Source organism: Erythrolamprus reginae, chromosome Z (genome assembly GCF_031021105.1).
Source record: "Erythrolamprus reginae isolate rEryReg1 chromosome Z, rEryReg1.hap1, whole genome shotgun sequence".
In the NCBI taxonomy this organism is placed as follows: domain Eukaryota; kingdom Metazoa; phylum Chordata; class Lepidosauria; order Squamata; family Dipsadidae; genus Erythrolamprus; species Erythrolamprus reginae.
In genome coordinates this window covers 151,178,937-151,203,642 of record NC_091963.1, presented here as the reverse complement: position 1 = coordinate 151,203,642, position 24,706 = coordinate 151,178,937, and the positions used below count along the sequence as shown (strand labels likewise).

Here is a 24,706-nt window from a genome sequence, read left to right as displayed (position 1 = left end):
CCCATGGGTTGCGGAGGAATGGGGGTGTCTTTCCAGTGGCGCATGGGTCTGCCTCCTTTGGTGGTGGTGGGGGAGGATTGTCAATGTCTCCCATTGCAAACAGGGTCAGGGGTCTTTGGGGTGGGAGAGGAGAGGCGGCAGAAGAGTTGGGGGTAGCAGGAAACATGGATTGTGGGAAGCAGCTACGACCACAATAGATGTAGCTGTAAGGCACCCCCCCCCCCCAAAAAAAAAGTTTCATCAGTGACATGGGCAGCCAGTAAATCCCTAGAATTCCCCGTGAAGTGAGCAGAATTGGTGTTTCTCAATTTGGGGCAACTTTTAGGAAGCCTGGTCTTGAAATCCGGCGATATTTTATGTTGTCGATGCATTACATAAAAACGGGCAGGTGACGTTGCAAACCCACAAAATAGTGGATAACGACAAGCTGAATATGTATCACCAGCAGGGCAGTTTTATAATGTTCAACAGGTACAGAGTTCAAATCACCTACCCAGAAGAAACTACCACAATATTTCACTTTATTCAGGGTTGGTTGAGTTTCGGGCAGAACCGTTTAAAAACTTAAAAGCTCACAGAAGAGCAGCGGAGATATTCCGAGGACTAGAACCTTAGAATAATATAATACAGAGAACGTTTTAATTGGAATTAAGATACAACACAGCTGGCTTAGGTTAGAATTCTTCCAAGTACATGAAAATAATGTCACAGGGGTTTGTTCATTTATACATCAATGTTTCTCAACACTGCCCTCTTGAAAGATAGGTGGTCTTCGGCTCTCAGAATCCCCCAGGCCAGCAAAGGTTTAACACCCAATGTGTCTACACTACTTTTATTGAGGTTTATTTTTTAAAATAAACTTTGCTAATAGAGGGTGGGAATAGAGCAGATGTAATATATCTTGACTTCAGCAAAGTGGAAAAACCCCCAAACCCACGCAAGCTAAATTAATAAGCAGGTTAAAAAGGGTGGGACAATGAAATGGGGAACTGATATATGCTGGCTGGCGGGGGATTCTGGGAGTTGGAGTCCGTCCATTTTGAAGAGGCTGAAGTGGAGAAATTGCTGGGTGGCTTTTGTGGAGGAATTTCCAGCAGAACGAAGGCAGAAATATTAAACTGGTGTGGAGCCAATTTAATCCGCTCAGGGAATTTTCATCCTTCTCCGTAAACTCGGGGCGTCTAACAATAATAAAACAACATATAACAAATCTAATATTTAAAATAACTAAAAAACCCTTCTTAAAAACCAAACATACACCCAAATATACCATGCATAAATTGTATAGGCCTGGGGGGAAGGAATATCTCAATTCCCCCATGCCTGACGACAGGTGGGTTTTAAGGAGCTTATGAAAGGCAAGGCGGGTGGGGGCAATTCTGATCTCTGGGGAGAGCTGGTTCCAGAGGGTCGGGGCTGCCACAGAGAAGGCTCTTCCCCTGGGTCCCGCCAAGCGGCATTGTTTAGTTGACGGGACCCGGAGAAGGCCAACTCTGTGGGACCTAACTGGCCACTGGGATTCGTGCAGCAGAAGGCGGTCCCTGGGATAATCTGGTCCGGTGCCATGAAGGGCTTTATAGGTCATAACCAACACTTTGAATTGTGACCGGAAACTGATCGGCAACCAATGCAGACTGCGGAGTGTTGGTGTAACATGGGCATATTTGGGAAAGCCCATGACTGCTCTCACAGCTGCATTCTGCACAATCTGAAGTTTCCGAACACTCTTCAAAGGTCGCCCCATGTAGAGAGCATTGCAGTAGTCGAGCCTCGAGGTGATGAGGGCATGAGTGACTGTGAGCAGTGACTCCCAGTCCAAGTAGGGTCGCAACTGGTGCACCAGGCAAACCTGGGCAAATGCCCCCCTCACCAAAACTGGAAAGGCGTCCCATTCGTCCCAAGATACTAAGAAACCGGAGGGGGAAATCTGATTTAAATCGCATTAAAGCACGACATACACCTGGTTTTTGCTTTGTTCGTTGCGGTGTAATTTGCACCCAACCCCCCCCCCAAATAACACCCCACCCCCCCCGCCAACTCGGCGAAAGGTCATGCTATATTTTCGGAGAAAGCCATTTTGCAAAAGGAAAAAAGTTCACGACATTTCTGGAGACAGGCGGGAGGAGAAAATCGACGGGTTCGAACCCTCGTCCGAGACAGACCTTCCGTGCGTCCATCATGCCAGGCAGGGGGTCTTGGGGAAGGACGCTGAAGCAGCCAGCGGGTGGGTGGGTGGCTTGGGGGTCTGCGAGGCTCACTTGTGGTAGAAGCGCTGGCCTTGTGGGTGCTGGATGAAAGGGTGTCGGGGTGCAGCCTGCGGAGAGGCCTGGAAGCCAGACTGCAAGAGAGAAGCCGTTGAGAAGAGGTTTAAACACACAAACACACTTGGTTTGTTAACTGCTAGGGCGCTGATCCATAAACCAGGAGACAGAGTTCTAGTCCTGCCTTAGGTATGAAAACTGGTGGGCGACTTTTAGGCTTCTAGTCTTCATTTAGGCATGAAAGGAGACAGATTCATCACCAGGAGACTGGGAGTTCTAGTTCTCCATCTTATGCACGAAAGACAACAGGGTGACCTTGGGACAATCGTTAGGAGACGGTGAGTTCTAGTCCTTATTAAGGTGTGGAAGCCGGCTGGGTGACTAGGGCAATCACCAGGAGACTGGGAGTTCTAGTCCTGCCTTAGGCATGAAAGCCACTTGGGTGACTTTGGGCCAATCACTAGGAGACGTTGTAGTCCTCATAGGCATGAAAGCCATCTAGGTGGCTGGGCCCATCACCAGGGGACAGTGAGTTCTAATCCCAGCTGACCCACAAAGCTGACTGGGTGACTTTGGGCCAATCTCTAGGAAACTGGGAGTTCTAGTTCTTCAATTAGGCACAAAAGCCAGCCTTTGGGTCAGCTGCCAGGAGGGTGGTAAATTCTTGTCCCACTTGAGGCATGAAAGCCAGCGGGGCAGCAATGGAGAAGTCACCAGGCGACGTGAGCTCTAGTCTTTGCTTCAATTTCACCCACCCCGCCCATCTCCCGCCAGAGGAAGCACGTACCGTGTGAGGCTGCTGTGGGAAGCTCCCCGGAGACGCAGGCCGGGCTGTGTGGGTGTAGGCCAAACTGGGCTGAAGGGGGCAGGGGGGGGAGGGGGGGGAAGAAAAAAAAGCAGATTTAAGATTAAAGGTTCAACTTTCCGCAATGGTCATTTGCTTTTGCTCTTGATCCCTGTTTCTACATCTCATGAGTGGCCACCGTCAGGAGCCTGTGAGTTCAATCCTAGGTGGCAGCTGATATTTCTCTCTGGGCACAACGACATTATTACACCTGCTGAATGAAACTCCCCACTGGCAACGGGGAAAGGCATCCGGCCAGTAAAACACTCAAACTCCATTCAGTTGCCCCCAAGACTCCACCTGAAGGCAAGGGGTTATGGCAGTGGTTCCTCATGTTGTGGTGACCCCCAACCACAAGTCAAATTTACTCCTCAAAGTTCCCATTTATTGCTGGAGTCGTCCTGGCAACCACGCTGGGAAATCTGAATCTGATATTTTCCTCCCGTCCCTCGACCCCCCCACCCACAAACTTGTCACTTTGCCCACTCCGATCATGCCAGCGCAGCCAGTCCTCCTTCCGCTTCCACCCAGGTGGTTGGGCACGGGATGACCTTGAAACCCTCGAAGGAATGCTTGGTGGTTGCAGCTGCTCCCCTTGTGAAAATCCCCCCTGCCAAGTTCCCATCGGCATAAAGCACCGTCTTGACATAGGGGACACTTCAGGGCCCACTCAGAAAATGGTTTTCGTTGTGTGAACGCAACCGATGGGCGATAAAACCCCAGCTTGCAATTTGCAATTTACCACCAAACTTCTGTGCTGGCTTCACGCGTCAACTCGCCCACCGAAACCAGCAAAAATTACATTGCGATCATGCCCTTGTTCAGGAGGGTCACAACAACCCCACCCACCCAAGCTGTCAACGCCGGCCTTACCTTGGCAGTGGTCTGCATTTGGACGGGGAGCTGAGAGGCTTGCAGGAGACCCTGGTTCGGGTGAAGGGGCTGGGGGTGCATCGGACGAAGGGTGGACTGAAAGACACAAAGGGTCAGCCCACCCACCCCTCTCTCTCAATGGGAACTCTCCCCCCCATTTGAGGGTAGGGAGAAGACCCCACTGTCTAGATACCTTCCGGTGGCCCCCAAACATATACAGTGATACCTCGTCTTACGGACTTAATTGGTTACCGGAGGAGGTTCGTAAGGCGAAAAGTTTGTAAGATGAAACAATGTTTCCCATAGGAAACAATGTAAACTCAATTAATGTGTGCAAGACACCCCCCCCCCCGCAAAAATGGCGCTCCACTGGGTGCCACCGCCCGGCTGTCACCTTTTGAAAAGGGGGGCTTCTCAGCGTTCTCCTGAATGCCGAACCCGGAAGTTCGGCAAAAGTTCGGGTTCAGGTGGCCGCCGAGAAGCCCCCCAGCTGTTTCAAAAGGTGACAGCCGGGCAGCGGGGCTTCTCAGCAGCCACCCGAACCCGAACTTTTGCCGAACTTCTGGGTTCGGCGTTCCGGTTCGTAAGGCAGAAAAAGTTTGTAAGAAGAGGCCAAAAATTTCCGAACCCCAGGTTCGTATCTCAGAAAGTTCATATGACGAGGGGTTCGTATCACGATGTACTACTGTATTTTTTAATCTGAAACACCTTTCTACCCATCCGGAAAAAAAAGTGACTTTTTTTTTGGTATAGGATAACGATAAGGACTAGAACTCACCATCTCCTAGTGCAGTGATGGCTAACCTATGGCACGGGTACCACAGGTGGCATATGAGCCGTTGCCCTAGCTCAGCTCCTACGTGCATGTGTGCAGGCCAGCTGATTTCTGGCTCACACAGAGGCTCTGGGAGGGCGTTTTGGGCTTCCATGAGCCTCCAGGGGGATGGGGGAGGGCGTTTTTACTCTCAGGCTCCAGGGAAGCCTTTGCAGCCTGGGGGGCAGTGTTCCCTCTAATGTGAGTTGTGTGCTATAGCGCAGGAGATTTGAGATGTCTGCCCACGAGTTTCCAATTCCAGCGCGGAGGTCTGACCTCTGCGCTGGAATTGGCAATTAGAATAAAGTGACCAGACCTTGATCATTTGTCCCGACTCCAAAACGCGGCGTGACTTTAAAACTGACTGGATTGGATTTCCACCGTGGGGAAGGAGCGAGGAAGAAAGAAGGAGAGAGAAGTATGGCTTTTTCTAATTGGATATTGTATTTTTTAAATTCTCATTGAAGGCTTGTTTAATTGCTTCTAAATGTTGTTGGTTTTGCTTTTGGAAAAAAAAAGTCAAAACAACCTTCTTAGGTGCAAGTCAGCTGAAAGTCCTAGAGAGGCTGAAGATAGATAATTTATTAACAATCAAGGCATGTCAAACTGATCTGTATTTCCTGAACTAGATACTGGATATTGGATACTAGATGTAGAAGTTGTGTATGGTTATTCCCAGTTTCTGGAAGTACTGTCTACAGGGTGGGAAGATGTTCCTCTAAAGAGATGTCTCTTGTGGCTTGTACAGATATTTTAAAATGTGAAACATTTTCTAACAACCAAGAGGGAAGGGACCTTGGAGGTCTTCTAGTCCAACCCCCTGCTTAGGCAGGAAACCCTACACTACTTCAGACAGATGGTTATCCAACATCCTCTTTAAAACTTCCAGTGTTTGAGCATTCACAACTTCTAGAGGCAAGTAGTTCCATGGATTAATTGTTCTCACATTCATTCTTTGCTTCTAAGTTGCTTCTCTCCTTGATTAGTTTCCACCCTCTGCTCTGGAGAATAACTTGGCTCCCCCTTCTTTGTGGCAGCCTCTTATTTGCATTGTAGATAATCTATCTCACAGTTCTCTTAAAACAGAACTCTTATAAAATTGAACAAGAAGTAATATCCTAATATACATTTCCAAACTTTGAACTGGAGGAATCAGCAAATGTAAAATAACAGAATAACATAGTGTGAAGGGACCTTATTGTGCCCCAGGACTGAGCCCCAAATAATTACGCAATAAGTTGTCTTGGGTGACATCTGTGAAAAAAAATCAGGTGCTCAGGCATGAAAATTTATTCATTCATTCATTCATTCATTCATTCAGAATTCTATGCTGCTCAGTCCCAAAGCGACTTCTGCTCAGACACTATACTTTTCCGCCCACACCGAAAAAAATTTAGAGGGAACATTGCTGGGGTGTGTGTGAAAAAAGAGCCTACTGGGGGCCACCAGGAGTTGAGAAACAGGCCGTTTCTGACCTCCAAGGGGTGGGGGACCTGTTTTCATCTTCCCCAGGCATTGAATTAAGGGTGTGGGTTCTTGCGAACGCACCCACACTCTTTTGACAACCAAGGAAAAAAAGGTTCGCCATCACTGTCCTAGTGTCTGGCCTAAACTACATCCGTCCAGCTTTCATTCATGGGGGAACTGAGACATCTCCCCCGGGCTTCTATAGTTTATGTAGGGTGTGCTTGTGTTGTATGGTTTTTTAAATGACGGGGTTTTAGATATTTTTTAATATTAGATTTGTCACGTTGCATACTGTGGTTGTTACTGTTGTGAGCCGCCCCGAGTCTGCGGAGAAGGGCGGCATGCAAATCTAATAAATAATAATAATAATTCCTAAGGCAGGACTCGAACTCTCCACCTCCTGGTGATTGGCCCAAAGTCACCCAGCCGGCTTTGATATGTAAGATGGAACTAGAACTCGCCCTTTTCTATGCTGGCTTTCATCCCTAAGTCTGAACTAGAACTCCCAGTCTCCCAGTGAATGGCTTAAAGTCAGCCAGATGGTGGCTTTTATGTCTAAAGCAGAACTAGAACTCCCAGTCTCCCAAACAGCTCTCGTGCCTAAATGGGAACTAGGACTCACTCCAGCCTGATCTCTCAACCCTTCGCCCAAACTGGGCTGCTTCTCTTGAAATGCCCGCACCGGAAACTGGCCGAGCTGAGAGACGCTCAGGACTCGAACTCACCGTATCAGAAAATCCAGATTGCTGATTGGCGTGTTCCAGCTGCTTCTGGAGAGGGATCGTGGTGCTGGGCGGGATGAAACCTTAAAGCGGGCATAAAAAGGCACGGCCGGCATCAGAAAAGGGGTGGAAAGAAGGATAAGGGGGGGGGGGGGGAATGGAGGGAGGGATGAAAGGAAAGGAGGGAGGAATGGAGGAAGAGAGGGAGGAGGAAGCGAGCAAAGAACAAAGGGAGGGAGGGAGAAAGGGGAAGGGAGGGAGGAGGAATGGAGGAAGGAGGGAGAAAGGAATGGATGGATGGAAAAAGGAGAGGGAAGGGAGGGAGGAAGGATGGATGGAAGGAGGGAGGAGGAATGGAGCAAAGAGGAAAGGAAGGAAGGAGAAATGAAGGAAGGAGGGAGAAAGGAAGGGATGGATGGAAGGAGGGAGAAGGGGAAATGGAGAAAGGGAGGGAGGGAAGAAGGGAGGGAGGAGGCAAGAAGAAGGAAGGAGGAATGGAGGAAGGACCGAGGAAGGAAGGGATGGATAGAGGAAGGAAGGAAAGAAAGAAGGGGGAATGAGGGAAAGAGTGGAGGGAGGAGGAAAGGATTAAAGAAGGAAGGAAAGATGGAAGGAGGGAGGGTGAGAGAAGGAACATCCTTGAAGTGTCTTGTGTTTGGGGGAAAAAACTGCAAAGACCCCTGTGGCTTCCCTCCCAGCTCTGATGGCCTCAGGGACCCTCCCCATCTTTGGGACCCCAACTTACCCGCCTGGGCAGCAGGGAAGTGGCCGTGGATGGCATAACCAGGTTGTTGCTGGGGCAAATACTGCATCGTGGAGAAAGCCGAGGGGCCTGGAAAGGAAGGGAAGTGGGTGGGATGTTGGTTTAATCCTGGCTTGTTCTGCCCCGCAAGGCTTTTCCCGGACGGAGCCGCCCACCCTCGCCCTGCTCACCTCGGATGGACTGACTGCTGGCGTAGCTGACGGGCACCGTGTGCTGGCCCTGCCCCACGGCATAGGGGCTGTGCCCACTTTGGCTGCCCTGGTACTGCCCGTGTTCCGGGGTGCCGGCTGGGAAAGCTGGTTGGGTGGCAAAATGTCGGGTCTGCCAGGAAAGAGGAAAGACAACAGCCCCCACCCCAAATTTTCCTGAGTTGTAGACCTCTGTGCAGGTGATCCCCGACTTACAACGGTTCATTTAATGACCGTTGGAAGTTAAAAAAAAAATCCCCTTTTGCAACCTTCTCACAAACGTTTCCCACGGGGATTCACTTAACAACCTGTTGTCACTCACTTAACGACTGAAGTGATTCATTGACGGCAGCAAGAAAAGTCATGAAAAGCCACTAAACATAATTTTTCATTCAGCAACGTAAATTCTCGGCTCAGCGGTGGTTGTAAGTCCGAGACTCCCTGCATAAGGCCAGGGCCACCCATGTTAAGCTGTTGGCCACAATTTGGATAAACCTACTTGAGTTTTTTCTAACTAAAATTTACCTGGGTTGTGAAGGCTGGTGGTGTGAGGTGCTGCGGGAGACCTGGCTTATCATAGCTTGTTTGAACAACAATTGTGAATCAAACCAGGGTCTGCACAAGGTGTGGAATGGACCAGCGACTGGTTCAATGGGCACCTAAGGCTTCTGCCATTTAACAATTAGCCAGCGGAAGAGTGGAAAGGTAGATGGATGGATAGACAGGGGAAGGAACAAAGGAAGAAAAGAAAGAAAGAAAAAGAAAGACAGACAGAAAGAGCACTCTGAAATTTAGGAGAAACTAAGAGAGAGAGAGATAGGAAGGAAGGAAGGAAGGAAGAAAGAAAGAAAAGAGCACCCTGGAATTTAGGAGAATAATAAAGAGAGAAAGAAGAAAGGAAGGAAAGGGGAAAAAGAAAAGAGAGGAGAAAGAAAGGAAGGAAGGAAGAACACTGAAATTAAGAAAAAACCTTCTAGCCGGTAGAACAAGTGGAACAGCTCGCCACCAGAAGTTGTGGATGCTCCAACAGTGGAGGTTTTGAAGAAGAAACTGGACAGCTGATTGTCCGAAAACGGTCTAGCACGGACTCCCGCTTTAAAGGTTGGGCTGGATGACCTCCAAGGTCCCTTCCAACTCCAACTTATTCTGTATTCAAGCAGGATCTTATGACAGACACCTGCCCCCTCCAGGTAAGATGAGGCAGGCTGGGATCTAACGCAGCCCACTCCCCAGCTCCCCATTTACCGTAATGACGGGTGGTCCGAACATCTGCTTCGCCCGGTCGGCTGGGATGAGGGTGGCGGCTCTGTTGTGCCCACCGGGACTTCCTAGGGAAGAGAAACCCACCCCTCAAAATCCATAACATTGATTGATCCGCTGCCCATCCGGCCATCAGAAGCGGCTCTAGGAAGCTTGTCGGCCTTATGCTTCAAATGGCCGTCCCTCCCACCACCAAATAGCTGGTCCTTGACTTATGACAGTTCGTTTAGTGAATCAAGTCAGGTGATCAAAATCCACATGTTTGGCCACTGACTTTATTTATCCCCTTTTGGGCAAAAAAAAAAAATCAATGCGGAAGCCAGATTCACTTAACAACCGTGTTACTAAGTGGACTGCAGTGCAGTGGTGCCTTTAACAACGGAGGCGAGAAAAGTAAAAACAGGGCAAAAAGTCACACGTCTCCCTTAATGACAGAAACGTTAATGGGCTCAGCTAGGGTCGTTAAGTCAAGGATTATATTATATTATATTATGTTACGTTACACCAACACTCTGCAGTCTGCATTGGCTGCTGATCAGTTTCCAGTCACAATTCAAAGTGTTGGTCATAACCTATAAGAATATCTGCGAGACCGCCTTCTGCCGCATGAATCCCAGCGGCTGGTTAGGTCCCACAGAGTTGGCCTTCTCCAGGTCCCGTCGACTAAGCAATGTCGCTTGGCGGGACCCAGGAGAAGAGCCTTCTCCGTGGCGGTCCCGACCCTCTGGAACCAGCTCCCCCCAGATATCAGAGTTGCCCCCACCCTCCTTGCCTTTCGTAAGCTCCTTAAAACCCACCTCTGCCGTCAGGCATGGGGGAACTGAGACATCTCCCCTGGGCCTATACAGTTTATGCATGGTATGTTTGTGTGTATGATTTTTAAATAATGGGGCTTTTAGACTTTTAATGTTAGATTTGTTATTTTAGACTTTTTAATATTAGATTTGTTACTGTTTATTGTTTTATCACTGCTGTGAGCCGCCCCGAGTCTGCGGAGAGGGGCGGCATAGAAACATAGAAGATTGACAGCAGAAAAAGACCTCCTGGTCCATCTGGTCAGCCCTTATACTATTTCCTGTATTTTATCTTAGGATGGATCTATGTTTATCCCAGGCAGGTTTCAATTCAGTGACTGTGGATTGACCAACCACGTCTGCTGGAAGTTTGTTCCAAGTATCTACTACTCTTTCAGTCAAATAATATTTTCTCATGTTGCTTTTGATCTTCCCCCAACTACAAATCTAATTATTATACAAATCTAATTATTATTATTATTAATAACAACAATAACAACAGTAATAAAATAATAATAATATATCCGCAGAGGTAAGTCTTTCAACATCGAGGATTATACCCGCAGAGGTTAGTGTTTCAACTTACGGCAGTTTCTTTTAGTGACTGTTGGAAGTTATGACGGCTGCTGAAACGACCCTTTTTCAGACATAACAAGTGTTGCAGCCCCCCCCCCTCAAAATAACAAAATTCAGAGGCTTGGAAAAATGACTTTCCCGGTGAGCAAAGTCAACAGGGAAGCTGTATTTACTTAACGACCGCAGTGATCCACTTAAGCACCGTGGCAAAGAAACGTGGTAAAATGAGGCAAAAAAAATAAAAATTCCACTGAATCGTCTCTCGTCTTCCCACCGATGCCCTGGGTCGTGCCCCGCACACACCCCCCCACCGCCACTCCCAAGGCCACCCACCTTGCATGTTGAGGATGTGGGTCCCAGTATGCACAGCCATCCCCTGCTGGTAGGCAGCCGCTGCCAAGGTGGTCATATCACTGTGGGGGGAGGAAAGGAGGGAAAGCCATCAGTCCTCCACTGCACCAGAGCGACCTGGACACCCCCACACCCCCACTCAGGGGCTGACAGCAAGCCCCTCTTTGCATGGTTGCTGTCTCTGCATTGGAAACACATCCCGAGTTAGAAACATAGAAACATAGAAGACTGACGGCAGAAAAAGGCCTCATGATTCCATCTAGACTGCCCTTATAGCATTTCCTGTATTTTATCTTAGGATGGATCTATGTTTATCCCAGGCATGTTTACATTTAGGTATTGTTGATTGACCAACCAAGTTTGTTCCAAGCATCTACTACTTCCAGTCAAATAATATTTCCTCATGTTGCTTTTGATCTTTCCCCCAACTAACTTCAGATTGTGTCCCCTTGTTCTTGGGTTCACTTTCCTATTAAAAACACTTCCCTCCTGGACCTTATTTAACCCTTTGACATATTTAAATGTTTCGATCATGTCCCCCCTTTTCCTTCTGTCCTCCAGACTCTACAGGTTGAGTTCATGAAGTCTTTCCTGATACGTTTTATGCTTCAGACCTTCCACCATTCTTGTAGCCCGTCTTTGGACCCGTTCAATTTTGTCAATATCTTTTTGTAGGTGAGGTCTCCAGAACTGGACACAGTATTATTCCAAATGTGTTCAGTTCCTTTTGAAGACCAACACCCTCAACACCCATCTATGCCACCAGGCTCGGGGCAAAGTAGACTCTAGTCGCCTGGCCAACAAATGTATTGCGAGATAGCTGTTTGAATAGGAATGAGTGTTTTTTTATGGTTTTGGTTTTGTTTAGACTATTAAGTTAAATTAATTGGATTTAGGATGTTATATTGTTCCTATATATTGTTGTGGTTAGCTCTGGCCCAGCTCCTGCCCCAAGGACTGTGGATGTGGGGGAGACATCCACGTGCTGCAGCCCTGTTTTGCCCCCCGTGGAATCTGCTGATGAAGGCTCCTCTGACCAAGAAGACATGAGTGACAGGGAGGAGGAGAGTGTGGCAGACAGCTCAGAAGGAGATCAATTATCTAGCTCCTCCCTGGACTCAGAACAAGAGTTAATGATACAGCCACGCATGCGGAGAGCGATGCATAGGCAACAACAACTGAGGGATTATTATCAAAGAAAATGAGGCCACCTGTGGTTGGGTGGGGCTGTGGTCATTAGTGAGGCTGCTATAAAGAGCAGCCTGTGGGTTTGGCCATTGTGGAGGATTATCTGATCGTTGTGTTTCGTGACTGCTTTACTGACTTTGACTTTTTGTGTGCAGATTTTTCCTTGCTTTGAACTAAACCAGAGCAAAGTGTGTTTCACTTTGTGAAAGAAGAAGGACTGTGAATTGCCTCACAGCTGCAAGCTAAGTATCACAGAACTGATAAGGGACTTGTACAAATTACCAGTTTGTTTGGAGACGAGGGCTCTTTGCTATACCAAAAGAGGGCTTGGTTTAAGTGAATTTTCATTATAAAGAACATTGTTTTGAATTTTCAAATGTGTGTGTGTGTGAAATTTGTACCTGTGAATTTTTGGGAGGATTCCACCAGAGAGCCCGACAGAACAATATATATTGCAATAAATATTATATTGCAAGCCGCCTCGAGTCCTCGGAGAGGGGCAGCATAAAAGTCCAATTAATAATAAACAATTAATAAACTTCCCCTCCCTTCTAGCACTGACGACGTTCCCTAGTTGGGTCCTGAAAGGTCTGCAAGGAAAGCTCCCAAGACCAGAGACCACCAAGGATCCCACAGTCTTCCCCCCCTCCTCCTCTGCAAACTCCACTTCCTTCTAACCATGACGATGTAACCTAGTTTGGTCATGAAATCTCTGCAAGAAAGCTCCCAGTTTATCTCAGGGACCACCTCCTGCCGCACGAATCCCAGCAACCAATTAGGTCCCACAGAGTGGGCCTTCTCCAGGTCCCGTCAACTAAACAATGTCGTTTGGCGGGACCCAGGGGAAGAGCCTTCTCTGTGGCAGCCCCGACCTTCTGGAACCAACTCCCCCCCGGATATCAGAGTTGCCCCCACCCTCCTTGCCTTTCGTAAGCTTTTTAAAACCCACCTCTGTCGTCAGGCATGGGGGAACTGAGATATTCCCTTCCCCCTAGGCTTATAAAATTTATGCACGGTATGTTTGTATGTATGATTGGTTCTTTAAATTGGGGTTTTTTAAATTACTTTTAATATTAGATTTGTTTACATTGTCTATTTTACTGTTGTTAGCCGCCCCGAGTCTACGGAGAGGGAAGGCATACAAATCTAATAAATAAATAAACAAATAAATAAAACAAAAAACAAAAAAAACCCCACCGAGGTCAGCGAGGGTCGAGCTCCCCACAGTTCCTCCTCCTTCTCCCTTTTCTCTTCCCCCTCCATACATCCCATTCCCTTCCAGCACTGATGCCATCCCCTTGTGGGGTCACGAAACCTCTGCCAGGAAACCCCGCAGCTCAGAAAGTACCCAGGACCCCAGAGCCCTTTTCCTCCTCTCTGCAAACCACACTCCCCTTCTAGCACTGATGCCATCCCCTTATGGGGTCATGAAACCTCTGCCGGGAAGCCCCCCAGATCAGAAAATGCTCAGACACAAATAGTGTTTTATTAGTTGGGGGCTGCAGCTCACCCACTTGGGAGCCGAGAGGAGCCACAACACAGAAAACCAAATGCTGTGTTTGTGTGTGTGTGTGTCTCCTGACATCCATCACTGGTGCTGGTTTTAGTCCCCCAAGACAGCCTGGGTTCTGCCAGGAGGAGGAGGCGGCTGTCTTCTGGGGACTAATGGAAGGCCGGGCGACGGTCTCTCCACCCTACTTGTCCCACGGCAGAGGGGGGGGCAGGGAAGGTGTGGGGAGAAGGCCGCCCCCTCGCCCACCTTTGCTCCTTGCGCCGGCGTTTCTCTTCCTCGTGCAGGACTTTCTTGAGCTGAAGGAACAGCTGGTGCTTCTCCTCCTGCAAGGCTTGAAGCTTCTCCTGCAGCTTCAGGATCTGGAGGTGAAGGGGTGGTGGGTGTCAGTCAAGAGTGTGGGGGTCCTTCAGTGGGGAGGGGGGCTCCTCCCCCTTGACCCACCTGCTCCTTGGTCTCCTCCAGGGACATGCGCTCCTCCATCTCCTTCTTCCTCCTCCGTTCCTGCTCCTCCTTCATCTTCTGCTCCATCATTTTGTCCACCTCTTCTTCTTCTGCAGGACAGAGGGAGGGGCTGCTATCAAGGAGGGAGAGGGCGATACCTGCTCCCCCTCCCTTCACAAAGGGGGCAGGGTTGACCCGTATGCCAGCTCCGTGAAGGTGGGGGGCAGGCTTTTATACACCCCCCATGGACTTCAACTCCCAGAAAGCCCCAGCCGAGCGAATGGTCAGAGATGGAGCCCACTCTCTCCGCAACCCCTGGAGATTGGGAAGACCCTCAATGGGCCTCCGGCTACTGAATATGGACATTAGCCCCCCCCCTCCCAAATCTTCCCGGGGGGTTTCCTCCTGTTAGGATGGGAAATCTGCAGAGGAAGAGCCAACAGCCACAGATATATATGTGCCATGGGTTGACCATCATTTGGTAAATGTATTTAAGCCAGGGGTCTCCAAACCTTGGCAACTTTAAGACTTGAGGACTTCCACTCCCAGAATTCCCCCAGCCTGGCAAGGCCAACCACTTTCCCGGGATAGCGCAGTGGTTAGAGTGCAGCCCTGCAGGCTACTTCAGCTAACTGCTAGCTGTAGTTCAACAGTTCAAATCTCACCACCGGCTCAAGGTTGACTCAGCCTCCCTTCTTTCCGAGGTGGGTCAAATGAGGACCCAGATTGCTGGGGGCAAATATCCTGATTCTGTGAACCGCTTGGAGAGGGCTGTAAAAGCCCAGCCTGGCTTGCTCTGGCTCTCATGGGAGTTGTTGGGATGGCCTCGTTTGGTAACTTTAATGCCACTGTGGAACTTCAATGCCCAGAATTCCCCAGCTGGCCATGTTGACTGGGGCATTCTGGGAGTTGAAGTCCACAAGGTTGAAAACAGAGCCAGGGTGTTGCCCATGACAAAGGGCACCAAGGAGCTGGCAATGGAATGAGGCTCCTCCGGCCAGGCTTGGTATCTAGAAGGGGGACCCCGGCCCGGCTTGGGGCTGGGAGGAGACCCCCACCCCTGAGGAAGCTCTTGGTGGAGGGGTGGGGGCACTGAGGCCCCATCTATGGGAGGCGAGAAGGAAACCTGGAAGAGAGTGGAATCTGGAAGCAGGTGTCTAGACGTCGGGGTGGGGTGGGGGACATGGGAAGAGGCTCTGGAAGTAAGTTGCCTACCCAGAGTCCTTCGGGAATTGGGCGACATATAAATTAAATTAATTTTAAAAATACATTAAAATTAAAAGGATAAATTAAATTAATAAAAAAATAAATTAAATTAATAAAAAAAAATTAATTAATCAGGATTGGAATTGTTTTCTTTTTTCTTTGATGTAGTTTTTAAACATTATTATTATTATTATTATTATTATTATTATTATTATTATTATTATTATTATCTCCTCCTGCTGCTCCTCCTTCATCTTCTGCTCCATCATTTTTATTTTTATTATTATTAACCTAATTTATATGCTGCCCAACTTCTCAAGCACCGAGGAACAATGAATAATAAATATTTAATAATAATAAAATAGTGAATAAAAATACTTTAAAAAAAAAAACCAGGAAGGGGAGGGTCTGCAAGTACAGGGGAAACCCTCCCCCCATTAGAAATATGTGTGTGTGGTGGGTGTCTGAAATGGGGATATTGCAAGTGGGGAGGGGGGCGTGGAAAGTGGGGGTGATCTATAAGTGCCTGAAGTATGTGTGTGTGTGGGGGGGGAGTGGGGAGGCCCTGAGGGGGGGGGTTCAGGAAGCATATAGGTGGTTGTTTTCCTGGAAGTTGCCGTGAGGGGGGCAGAATGGACATGTGGAGTGTCTGAAGTAGGGGGGGTCTCTGAAAATCTACGGGGGGGGGGGAAGACTGGAGGCCTGGAGGATCTGGATCCCGGGGGGGGAGATATGGGGGGGTCTCAAATGGGGAAGTGAATGAACGTGGAAACGGGGGTGGGGGGTCTGCAAGTGAGGAATATTCGGGGTGTGCGGGCTGGAATAGGCGAGGGGGGCATAAGTGCGTGTGTGTGTGTGTGGGGGGGGGTCCTTCAGCGGTGTGTGTGTGGGGGTTTCTCACCCTGCCGCTTCCTCTCCCTCTCCACCATGACGTGCCGGTGGAGGGCGCGGGCCATGGCCGAGCTCAGCTTCGGGCGCTCCAGCAGGGCCGGCATGGCGGCGGTCGCAATCCTCGCGGCGGCCCCGGAGAGCCTCCCCGAGGGAAAGGAGGCACCACGGCGGAGAGAAACCCCCCTCTCCTCAGCTCCCTAGGCCTCACTTCCGCTACGGGAGTTCCGCTTCCGGGGTCGCTTCGCCCCGCCCTCTCTCGCGCGTAGAAATCAACGGTGGCGCGGAGTGGGAAGAGAAAGGAGGCGGAGCCTGCGTGCAAATACGCCGGTGGTGAGCGTGGAACGTGACAAGCGGTGGGACGGGGAAAGAGAAGGGGGCGGGGCCTGCATGCAAATATACCGGTGATGGGCGTGGCTTCCTCCTGCCTTTTCCTACACTCCAGCAGGAAAGAGGGGAGAAATTGGGGAACAGCCCCTCCCCCGCGCCTTATATATCTCCCCCTCCCCTCCTCTGCTGTGAGACATTGGTTAAATCAGTGTTTCCCAACCTTGGCCACTTGAATATATCTGGACTTCAACTCCCAGAATTCCCCAGCCAGCATTCGCTGGCTGGGGAATTCTGGGAGTTGAAGTCCAAATAGCTTCAAGTGGCCAAGGTTGGGAAGCACTGGGTTAAATGACTTATGCGACCTCCTTTTAAAGTGAATCCGTTACTACTTAAATGCTAACAGCTGCTAGATTAGCAGTCGCACAACAATGGAAGAATGAACACATGCCCTCTGAAACAATAAACGTAATGAGTAAAAGAAATAAATATATATCATATGGGAAAAACTAATGGCTTGAAAAAAGAAAAAAAATCTATAAATCCACCAACATTAATATCACATCGATGTCAAGGAAGAGAATATTAGTAAAATCTTAATAATGTTCCAAGCTTTTCGTTTTTTGTATGTTACTTGTGTTACTTGTATTATATCGTATCGGTTCCTTTTTTTTGTTTTAACGTTTTCCTGCTACATGTGTTTATCTTATTGCTTATTTTTTTGTCCTTATGTTTATTTGTGAAACGTTTGAAAACTCATTATAAAAAATAAATAAATAAACAAAGTGAATTCCTGCCGTTTGTTCATAGAAACATAGAAGATTGATGGCAGAAAAAGACCTCCTGGTCCATCTTGTCTGCCCTTAGACTATTTCCTGTATTTTATCTTAGGATGGATCTAGGTTTATCCTGGGAATGTTTCAATTCAGTTCCTGTGGATTTACCACCCACGTCTGCTGGAAGTTTGTTCCAAGCATCTACGACTCTTTCAGTCAAGTGTTTTCTCATGTTGCTTCTGATCTTCCCCACAACTAACCTCAGATTGTGCCCCCTTGTTCTTGTGTTCACTTTCCTATTAAAAACACTTCCCCCCTGAACATTATTTAACCCTTTAACATATTTAAATGTTTTAATCATGTCCCCCCTTTTCCCTTCTGTCCTTCAGACCAGTGTTTCCCAACCTTGGCAACTTGAAGATATCTGGACTTCAACTATGCAGTCAAGTTGAAGTCCAAATATCTTCAAGTTGCCAAGGTTGGGAAAAACTGCTCCAGACTATACAGATCGAGTTCATTAAAGTCTTTCCTGATAAGTTTTATGTTTAAGACCTTCCACCATTCTTGTAGCCCGTCTTTGGACCCGTTCAATTTCTTTTTGTAGGCGAGGTCTCCAGAACTGAACACAGTATTATTCCAAATGTGGTCTCACCAGCACTCTATATAGTGGGATCACAATCTCTCTCTTCCTGCTTGTGATACCTCTAGCGATGCAGCCAAGCATTCTACCTGCTTTCCCTACTGTCTGACCGCACGGTTCACCCATTTTGAGACTGTCAGAAATCATGACCCCTAACGAGTTCAGCAAGTAACCCAGTCATTAAGTGAATGCATAATGACAGACGGAAAAGGAGATCATGTCACACACAGAATACTGCAACCCATCATAAGTACATGCCAGTTGCCAAGCATCTGGATTTTTGATCATGCGAACGCTGCAAAGGTCGTTACGAGTGGACAACGCTTGTTTTCAGGACCGTCGTCGCTCCAGGTCGAGACTAAACCAACGGCCTATTAAAGAAAACAAAGTACTGCATTTTTCAGAGTATAAGATGCACATTAGTTTAGAAGGCAAATGGGGGGGTGGGGGGAGGGAGGTGTCAAAATCTGCCTGTCAGGTATTCATGTGACTAGCATGCTTAGTCTGGTCAGCTTCAACACATTATTTTATTCCCTGGTTAGGGCTGAAAAAAACCTTTTTTGGAGGGAGAAGCAATGAAAACCAGTCTGCAAAGACTTAGGGTTGGGAAAAAATAATTATTCAGAAGTTAGCACCTCTTTAGGGCTGGAAAAAAATTTGGGAGGGAGAAGCAATGAAAACAAGCCTGCAGACTTAGCGCTGGAAAAAAAAACTTATTCAGAGGGAGTAGCAATGAAAAAGAAGCCTACAAAGACGTAGGGGTAGAAAAAAAACCCTGGGGGAGTAGCAATGAAAAAATCCTGCAAGCTGGGGAAGATTCTTAGCACTTTGTTAGGGCTGAAAAAACAGTTTTCAGAGGGAGTAGCAATGAAAAAATCCTAAACCGGGAAGTTAACATCTCGTTAGGGCGGGGGGGGGACTTTTTTGGAGGGAGTAGCAATGAAAACGAACCTGCAAAGGCTGGAAAAAAACTTTGGGGGGGAGTAGCAATGAAAACGAACCTGCAAAGGCTGGGAAATTTTTTTTGGGGGGGGGGGTAGCTATGAAAAACAAGCCTGCAAGCTGGGAAGATCGTTAGGGCTGGGGGGGGGAGCTTCAAAAAAGCTACATTCGGGGTAAATAAACCCAACCCAAATGTTCACCTTCTATGGAGGGGGGGGGGGAGGAAAATGTGTGTCTTATACTCTGAAAAATACGGCGATGTACCCAAATCATTGAAGCTCCGTTCATTTTGCCTTTTGGGGGGGGGGGGGCTCTGCAGTTTTCCGGGACGCTCAAAATACAAATTCTTTTTATTTTTTCCTCTTCATTTATTTCTCACTCGATTTGAAAGCTGCTGCTGATGGAGGGGGGGGGGGGGGAGCGATATCCGAAACCTCGGGGTGACATGTCATAAATAAGAGAAAAAGGAAAATTCCCGGGGAAGGGGGGGGGCGCGTGCGTGACTCTTTATAAGATGCCATTTGGGTAGGGGGCTCTCGGGGGTGGGGAGAAGTTGCGAAGAACACAAACCCAAAACCAGTTGAACTGTGGTTTATAAATCCCCCCCTCAAAAAAAAAAACAAATAACGTGAAGCAGCATAAATAGCATTTAAAATACAAATCAAAGGAGGAGGGGGGGTGCGACGCAAAGACTGCCGGCTTTGTGCGGCCTCGCATCCTTTTCGCGCCCCCCCCTTGAAAAAAAAATTCACATTGTTTTTTTTCTGACGATGAGCACATCAATAAATAAGGGGAAGGAGGGGGACAGGAGAAGGGGAATGGGGGGGTATGTTTGTTGGGGGTGGCTGTATTCCGTGAGACCCCACCCCACCAAGAAACGGGAAGGGGGGGAGAGGGGTAGCGCTTGTCAGACCGGGAGAGTTGAAAACGAACAAAACAAAAAAAATAAGAATAAGGTGTGCTTTTTTTTTTTTTTAACGGGGAGGTGGGGGCAACAATGAGTCTTGACGGGGGTCCTGGGGTGGGAGGGGGGAAAAAACCCATTGCAAGATAAGAAAAAAATGGCAATTTCACACTCTGCCCCCGCCCTCGCTGAAGGAACGCTTCTTTTTTAAAATCTGGGGGGGCTGACCTCCTCACGCCCCCCCACCGTCCAAAAAGAATGAGCCAAGGAGGTTGGGGGCTGTTGAGACGGGGGTCTCAACGCTGCATTGTGTAAGAAAGACACCCCAAAAAATGTTATTTAAATCCATAACTCTGGATCAAAGGGAGGGGAGGTTGAGATGAGTGCCCCCCCCCACAGCCCCCCAAGCTCTGTCCATGTGCCTAAGTGCCTGCCAAAGGAAGGGGGGTGTCCCTCGAGGAAGACCCCTTCCCCACTCCAAAAGACCCTTCCCCAGGAAAAGGGACAAGGAAGGATTCGAACCCACCACGGGGAGGGGAAGAGAAAAGGAGGCAGTTGGTCTGTAGAAATCTCCTGGGGGGAGGGTTAGGGAGGGAGAAAGGGGGGAGGTTTCCAGAAAGACCCATCCCAAGTCCTTTTGTGGCAACTGAAGACCCCTCCCCTTTCCCCACCCACGCACCCTCCCCTCTCATGCTCTTAACAGTCTCCCCTCCCCGTTAGCTTCTCTCGTCTCTGTGCAAAAAAAAGGAAAATAGAAGGAGGCGAACGCCCCCCCTTTCGCAAGAGGCAGCCCCCTCCCAACAATAAAGTCAAAGGGAGTCCTCCATCTGGCCGTAAAAGTTGACCCCTCCCCACTCCTCCTCGCTTGGATGTGCCGGTTCTGTGCCGCCGGGGAGGTGGGTGTTTTGGCAAAAGCTGTGGCGTCCCATTTTCGGCATCCCGCCCCTCTGCACCGCGGAGGGCAATGGGGGGGGGGGCTGTTGGTGTTTCACTCCACGCGGATCAGCAGGCCAAAGAGGACGGTAGCCCCTTTCTCCTTGGTCACCCACTCGATCTCGGTGCTGCTGAAGCGGGGGTCCACGGGCTCGGGGGCCGCCTGCGTGGGGGGGCAGACCTTGTAGGACCCCCGGACGGACGCACACCTGTAACGCCACCTGGGCCGAGTGCTGCCGGTGAGATTTGGGGTCTTTGAATCTGGGAAAGGGGGGGGGGGGAGAGAGAGAGAGAAAACAACAACAAAAACACTTTTATCTTTTTGTTTAAAAACTCCTATTTTTTTAGCCTCGACTTTTGCTTCCTTACTTTAAACATCGTTCCCACCAGCAGGCATGCAAAAGAAAACATCATATACTGCTCAAAAAATAAAGGGACCCCTCAAAGAACCCACCCTAGATCCAAAGGAATTAAATATTCCCATTGAATCCTTTGTTCTGTACAAAGTTGAATGTGCACAACAGCAGGTGAAACTGACTGTCAATCAGTGGACAGTTTGACTTCACAGAAGTTGGATTGACTTGGAGTTACAGTATATTGTGTTAAGTGTTCTCTTTTATTTTTTTGAGCAGTGTATATATGTTTAATATATATGGTGATATCTACCGGTATATCTCTATATATCTCCATGCTCGGGGTGTGTGTGTGTGTGTTATGTCCCCAACAGCTTCTGGAAAAGAGAATCTCCAGTGTGTGTGTGTGTGTGTGTGTGTAAATTCAAGAAGACAAATCAACATTCTGTTCCTTTGTATAAGGGCATGTTTAGTCTCCAAAGGAGAAGACTGAGAGGAGACTTGACAGCTGTCTACAAATATCTGAAGGGCTGTCACAGAGCAGAGGGGTCAGCCTTGGTCTCACTAGCAGATGGAAGGACGAGAAACAATGGGATGGAACTGCAAGGGAGTCGATTTAGATGAGATATCAGAAAAAACTTTTCTTAACAGTAAGGGTGATAAACCAGTGGAACAGTTTGCCACAGGAGGTGATGGCCTTGCCTTCACTGAAGATCTTCAAACAGAGACTGGACAGTCATCTTTCTGGGATGGTTTAATGAATCCTGCATTGAGCAGGGGGTTGGACCCAATGACCATTCTTTGTTCTGTTGTTCTATTGACTTTTTTTGACCCCCTACCCCGCAGCTTTCCCCCTTCCCTCGGGGTCTTGATTGGACCCCGTTCGCTAGCCCCATCTGTTCACCCGTCCGTCCGTGCGCAACACCTACTGCACTTTGGTGGCAAAAGGCTCCAGTCCCGCGTAGCGCAGGGTGGGCGACAGGAGGACGTGGTGGGCTTCCTCACGGCCCTGGACGCTGTTCTCCTCCGCCTCCAGGTAGACCCCGTTGGAGCCGCTGCCGCTGCCCCCTCCCTGCGGATCGGCCTTCACTGGGCGGCAGCTCAGAATCGAGGCGCTCCCTGCAGGGCAAGGAAGGAGGGGTTTGCCATTGCGCTCTTTTGAGGGTTCAGAGAGACTGGCTGGCGTTGTGCCGAAGGCGATACCAGAACTCCCAGCCTCCCGGTTTTGGGAAGGGGTTTGCCTTTGCCTCCCCTTTGAGGGCTGAGAGAGACTGGCTGGCCCCAGATCACACAGGCGGCTTCGTGCTGAAGACGATACTAGAACTCCCAGCCGCCCAATTCTTGAAAGGAGTTTGATGCTATGCCCTTTTGAGGGCTGAGAGAGATTGGGCGGGCCCCAGATAACCCAGCTGGCTTCATGACGAAGGCAATACAGTGTTCCCTCGATTTTCACGGCTTCGAAAATGTCTATGCCACGTTTTTTCAAAAATATTAATTAAAAAATACTTCACGGGGTTTTTCCCTATACCACGGTTTTTTCCGCCCGATGACGTCATAGGTCATCACCAAACTTTCGTCCACCTTTAATAAATATTTTTTTAATAAACTTTAATAAATAAACATGGTGAGTAATAATCTAAATGGTTGCTAAGGGAATGGAAAATTGCAATTTAGAGTTTAAAGTGTTAAGGGAAGGCTTGGGATACTGTCCATAGCCAAAAATGGTGTATTTACTTCCGCATCTCCACTTCGCGGAAATTCGACTTTCGCGGGAGGTCTCAGAACGCATCCCCCGCAAAAGTCGAGGGAACACTGTACTAGAACTCCCAGCCGCCTGGTTCCTCGCCTGCTGGCTTCGCTTACCAGGCACCAGTTCTCCTTGATCCAACATGCGGCGCACGGCTCCAATGCTCGTCCCGTGGTAGGCCATGTGCCACTTCTTTGAGGTGCTGGCCACGTCCAGGCGGGGGTTTATCCTGCAAGAAATGGGGTGAGTGGGGAGAAAGCCTGGATGTCTAGAAACTGGGAAGAAGGGGACACCCCCCCCCCCCCCTGAAGAGCCTCATATCTTCATGCAGGCAAGTCCTCAAATTATGACCACGACGGAAAACAAAAATTGTCGTTAAGCAAGAGAGTTGTTCAGTTTTTGTCCCATTTTACAACGTTCCTTGCCTTGGCCGTTAAGTAAATCACGGCAAGTGGTTGGCGCTGTGGGATTCCTGATGAGCAAATCCCATTTGCCCCACGTCTCACCCCCTTTCTTGCCACCGGTATGTTAAGCGAATCCCTACGGTCGTTAAGTGAGACTGGCTTTCCCATTGCTTGTCAGGAGGTTGCAAAAGGGGGCCACAAATGTAAGTCGGCTAGCAAAGCACCCAGATTTAAACCATGGGTGACCACGGGGGAAACGAGCGGTTGTTAAAAACGATCTAGGGTCACTTTTTTCGGGGCCATGGTAACTCCCGACGGTCACTAAACGAACAGTCGCATGTCGGGGACCTCCCGCAGTGCCCCAAAGGTACCTGAGGCTGAAGCGGCACCACCCGAAAGGCAAGGCGTAGTCCCGGGGAGGCTCCCCGCGCTTGTAGTAGGCCTCGTCCCCTCGCAGCTTGTGGCACGACTCACAGTAGCAAAGGCTCCGCTTGGGGTCTTCGGCAAAGTAGGCATCTGGGAAGGGGGGGGGGGGGATTTAGAGACGGGGGGGAGAAGAACACGGTTAGGAAGGAGGCCCAGGGGAGCCCAACATCAGAATAATTAAAAACACAATAACCTCACATCACCTTATTCTAAATCCATCTATATTATCTATCTATCTATCTATCTATCTATCTATCTATCTATCTATCTATCTATCTATCTATCTTAATCTACCTATCTATCATCTGTATCTAGCTATCTATCTATCTGTCTGTCTGTCTGTCTATCTGTCTGTCTATCTCCATCCTCGCTTGCTCCCTCTATCTCTCTCTCTCATCTCTCTCTCAAAGATCCATCCATCCAGTCTGTCCATCCATCCATGACCTGTCCATCCTCCCTCCCTCCGTTTCTATCATCTCACCTTCAAAGATCCATCCATCCTGTCTATCCGTCCTCCATCTATATCATATCTCTCTCAGATCCATCCATCATGTCTGTCTGTCTATCATCTATCTGTCTGTCCAACCTGCATCTATCTCTATCATCTCTCTCAAAGATCCACCCACCCCTCCCCCCGGCCCACTGTTGCTCCTCTTCTTCACCACCCCTTCAGGGGAGCCCCGAAACCCGAGAGACACAGGTTTCTGGATTCTCCTGCAGAACGAGGGGAAACTCCGTGGCGCCACGGCATTGGCCATGCCCTTTCAATGTCTCAGTAAATTCAAGCTATTTCACTGGTTTACATTTCTCGCCTTCGACTTAATAATCATCCGTTGAGCGACTGCCCTGGGGGGAAAAAAGGACGTCCGACCCATGGTTCACACTTAGAACCACTTGCGGCACCCGTAAGGTCACGTGATCAAAGTTTGAGGCTCGGCACGGACGTACGACGGTCGTTAAGCGCCCCGGGGTCACGCGATCCCTTCTGGCGACCTTCCGACCAGCCGAGTCCACAGGGGGAGAAGCCGGATTCGCTTCACAGGCCGTGCCCCAAACGAGGCAGCCGCCATCTCGCTTAGTGACGGAAGCATGGGGTTTTTTTCCA

The 24,706-nt window shown here is 49.0% G+C and overlaps 2 protein-coding genes across 3 annotated transcripts in view; both read right to left on the bottom strand.

The window, feature by feature from the left end:
- Positions 1-504: 504 nt before the first annotated feature.
- Positions 505-16,406, bottom strand: GPS2 (G protein pathway suppressor 2). 2 transcript variants are annotated; one of them, XR_011560591.1, is made up of 12 exons: positions 16,163-16,406; positions 14,056-14,165; positions 13,861-13,973; positions 10,896-10,975; positions 9,178-9,260; positions 7,915-8,065; positions 7,727-7,813; positions 6,985-7,064; positions 3,979-4,074; positions 3,049-3,117; positions 2,163-2,338; positions 505-1,181 (listed from the first exon to the last, which is right to left on the bottom strand). XR_011560591.1 is itself a non-coding variant. In XM_070767359.1 (11 exons), the coding sequence occupies exons 1-11, from the start codon at positions 16,254-16,256 to the stop codon at positions 2,255-2,257; spliced, it is 1,047 nt and encodes a 348-aa protein (XP_070623460.1). In that variant the 5' UTR covers positions 16,257-16,385; the 3' UTR covers positions 505-2,254. The 2 variants fall into 2 exon arrangements, 1 of the variants encoding a protein (XP_070623460.1); XM_070767359.1 differs by having other exon boundaries at positions 505-2,338; positions 16,163-16,385.
- Positions 16,407-19,409: 3,003 nt separating this feature from the next.
- The window catches only part of NEURL4 (neuralized E3 ubiquitin protein ligase 4), a 54,009-nt gene continuing 48,712 nt past the window's right edge, over positions 19,410-24,706 (bottom strand). The window contains 5 exon segments of the mRNA XM_070728733.1: positions 19,410-20,864; positions 20,866-20,932; positions 21,954-22,143; positions 22,888-23,000; positions 23,547-23,691. Of these exon segments, the coding sequence (XP_070584834.1) occupies positions 20,727-20,864; positions 20,866-20,932; positions 21,954-22,143; positions 22,888-23,000; positions 23,547-23,691 (653 nt within the window). The 3' untranslated portion in view covers positions 19,410-20,726.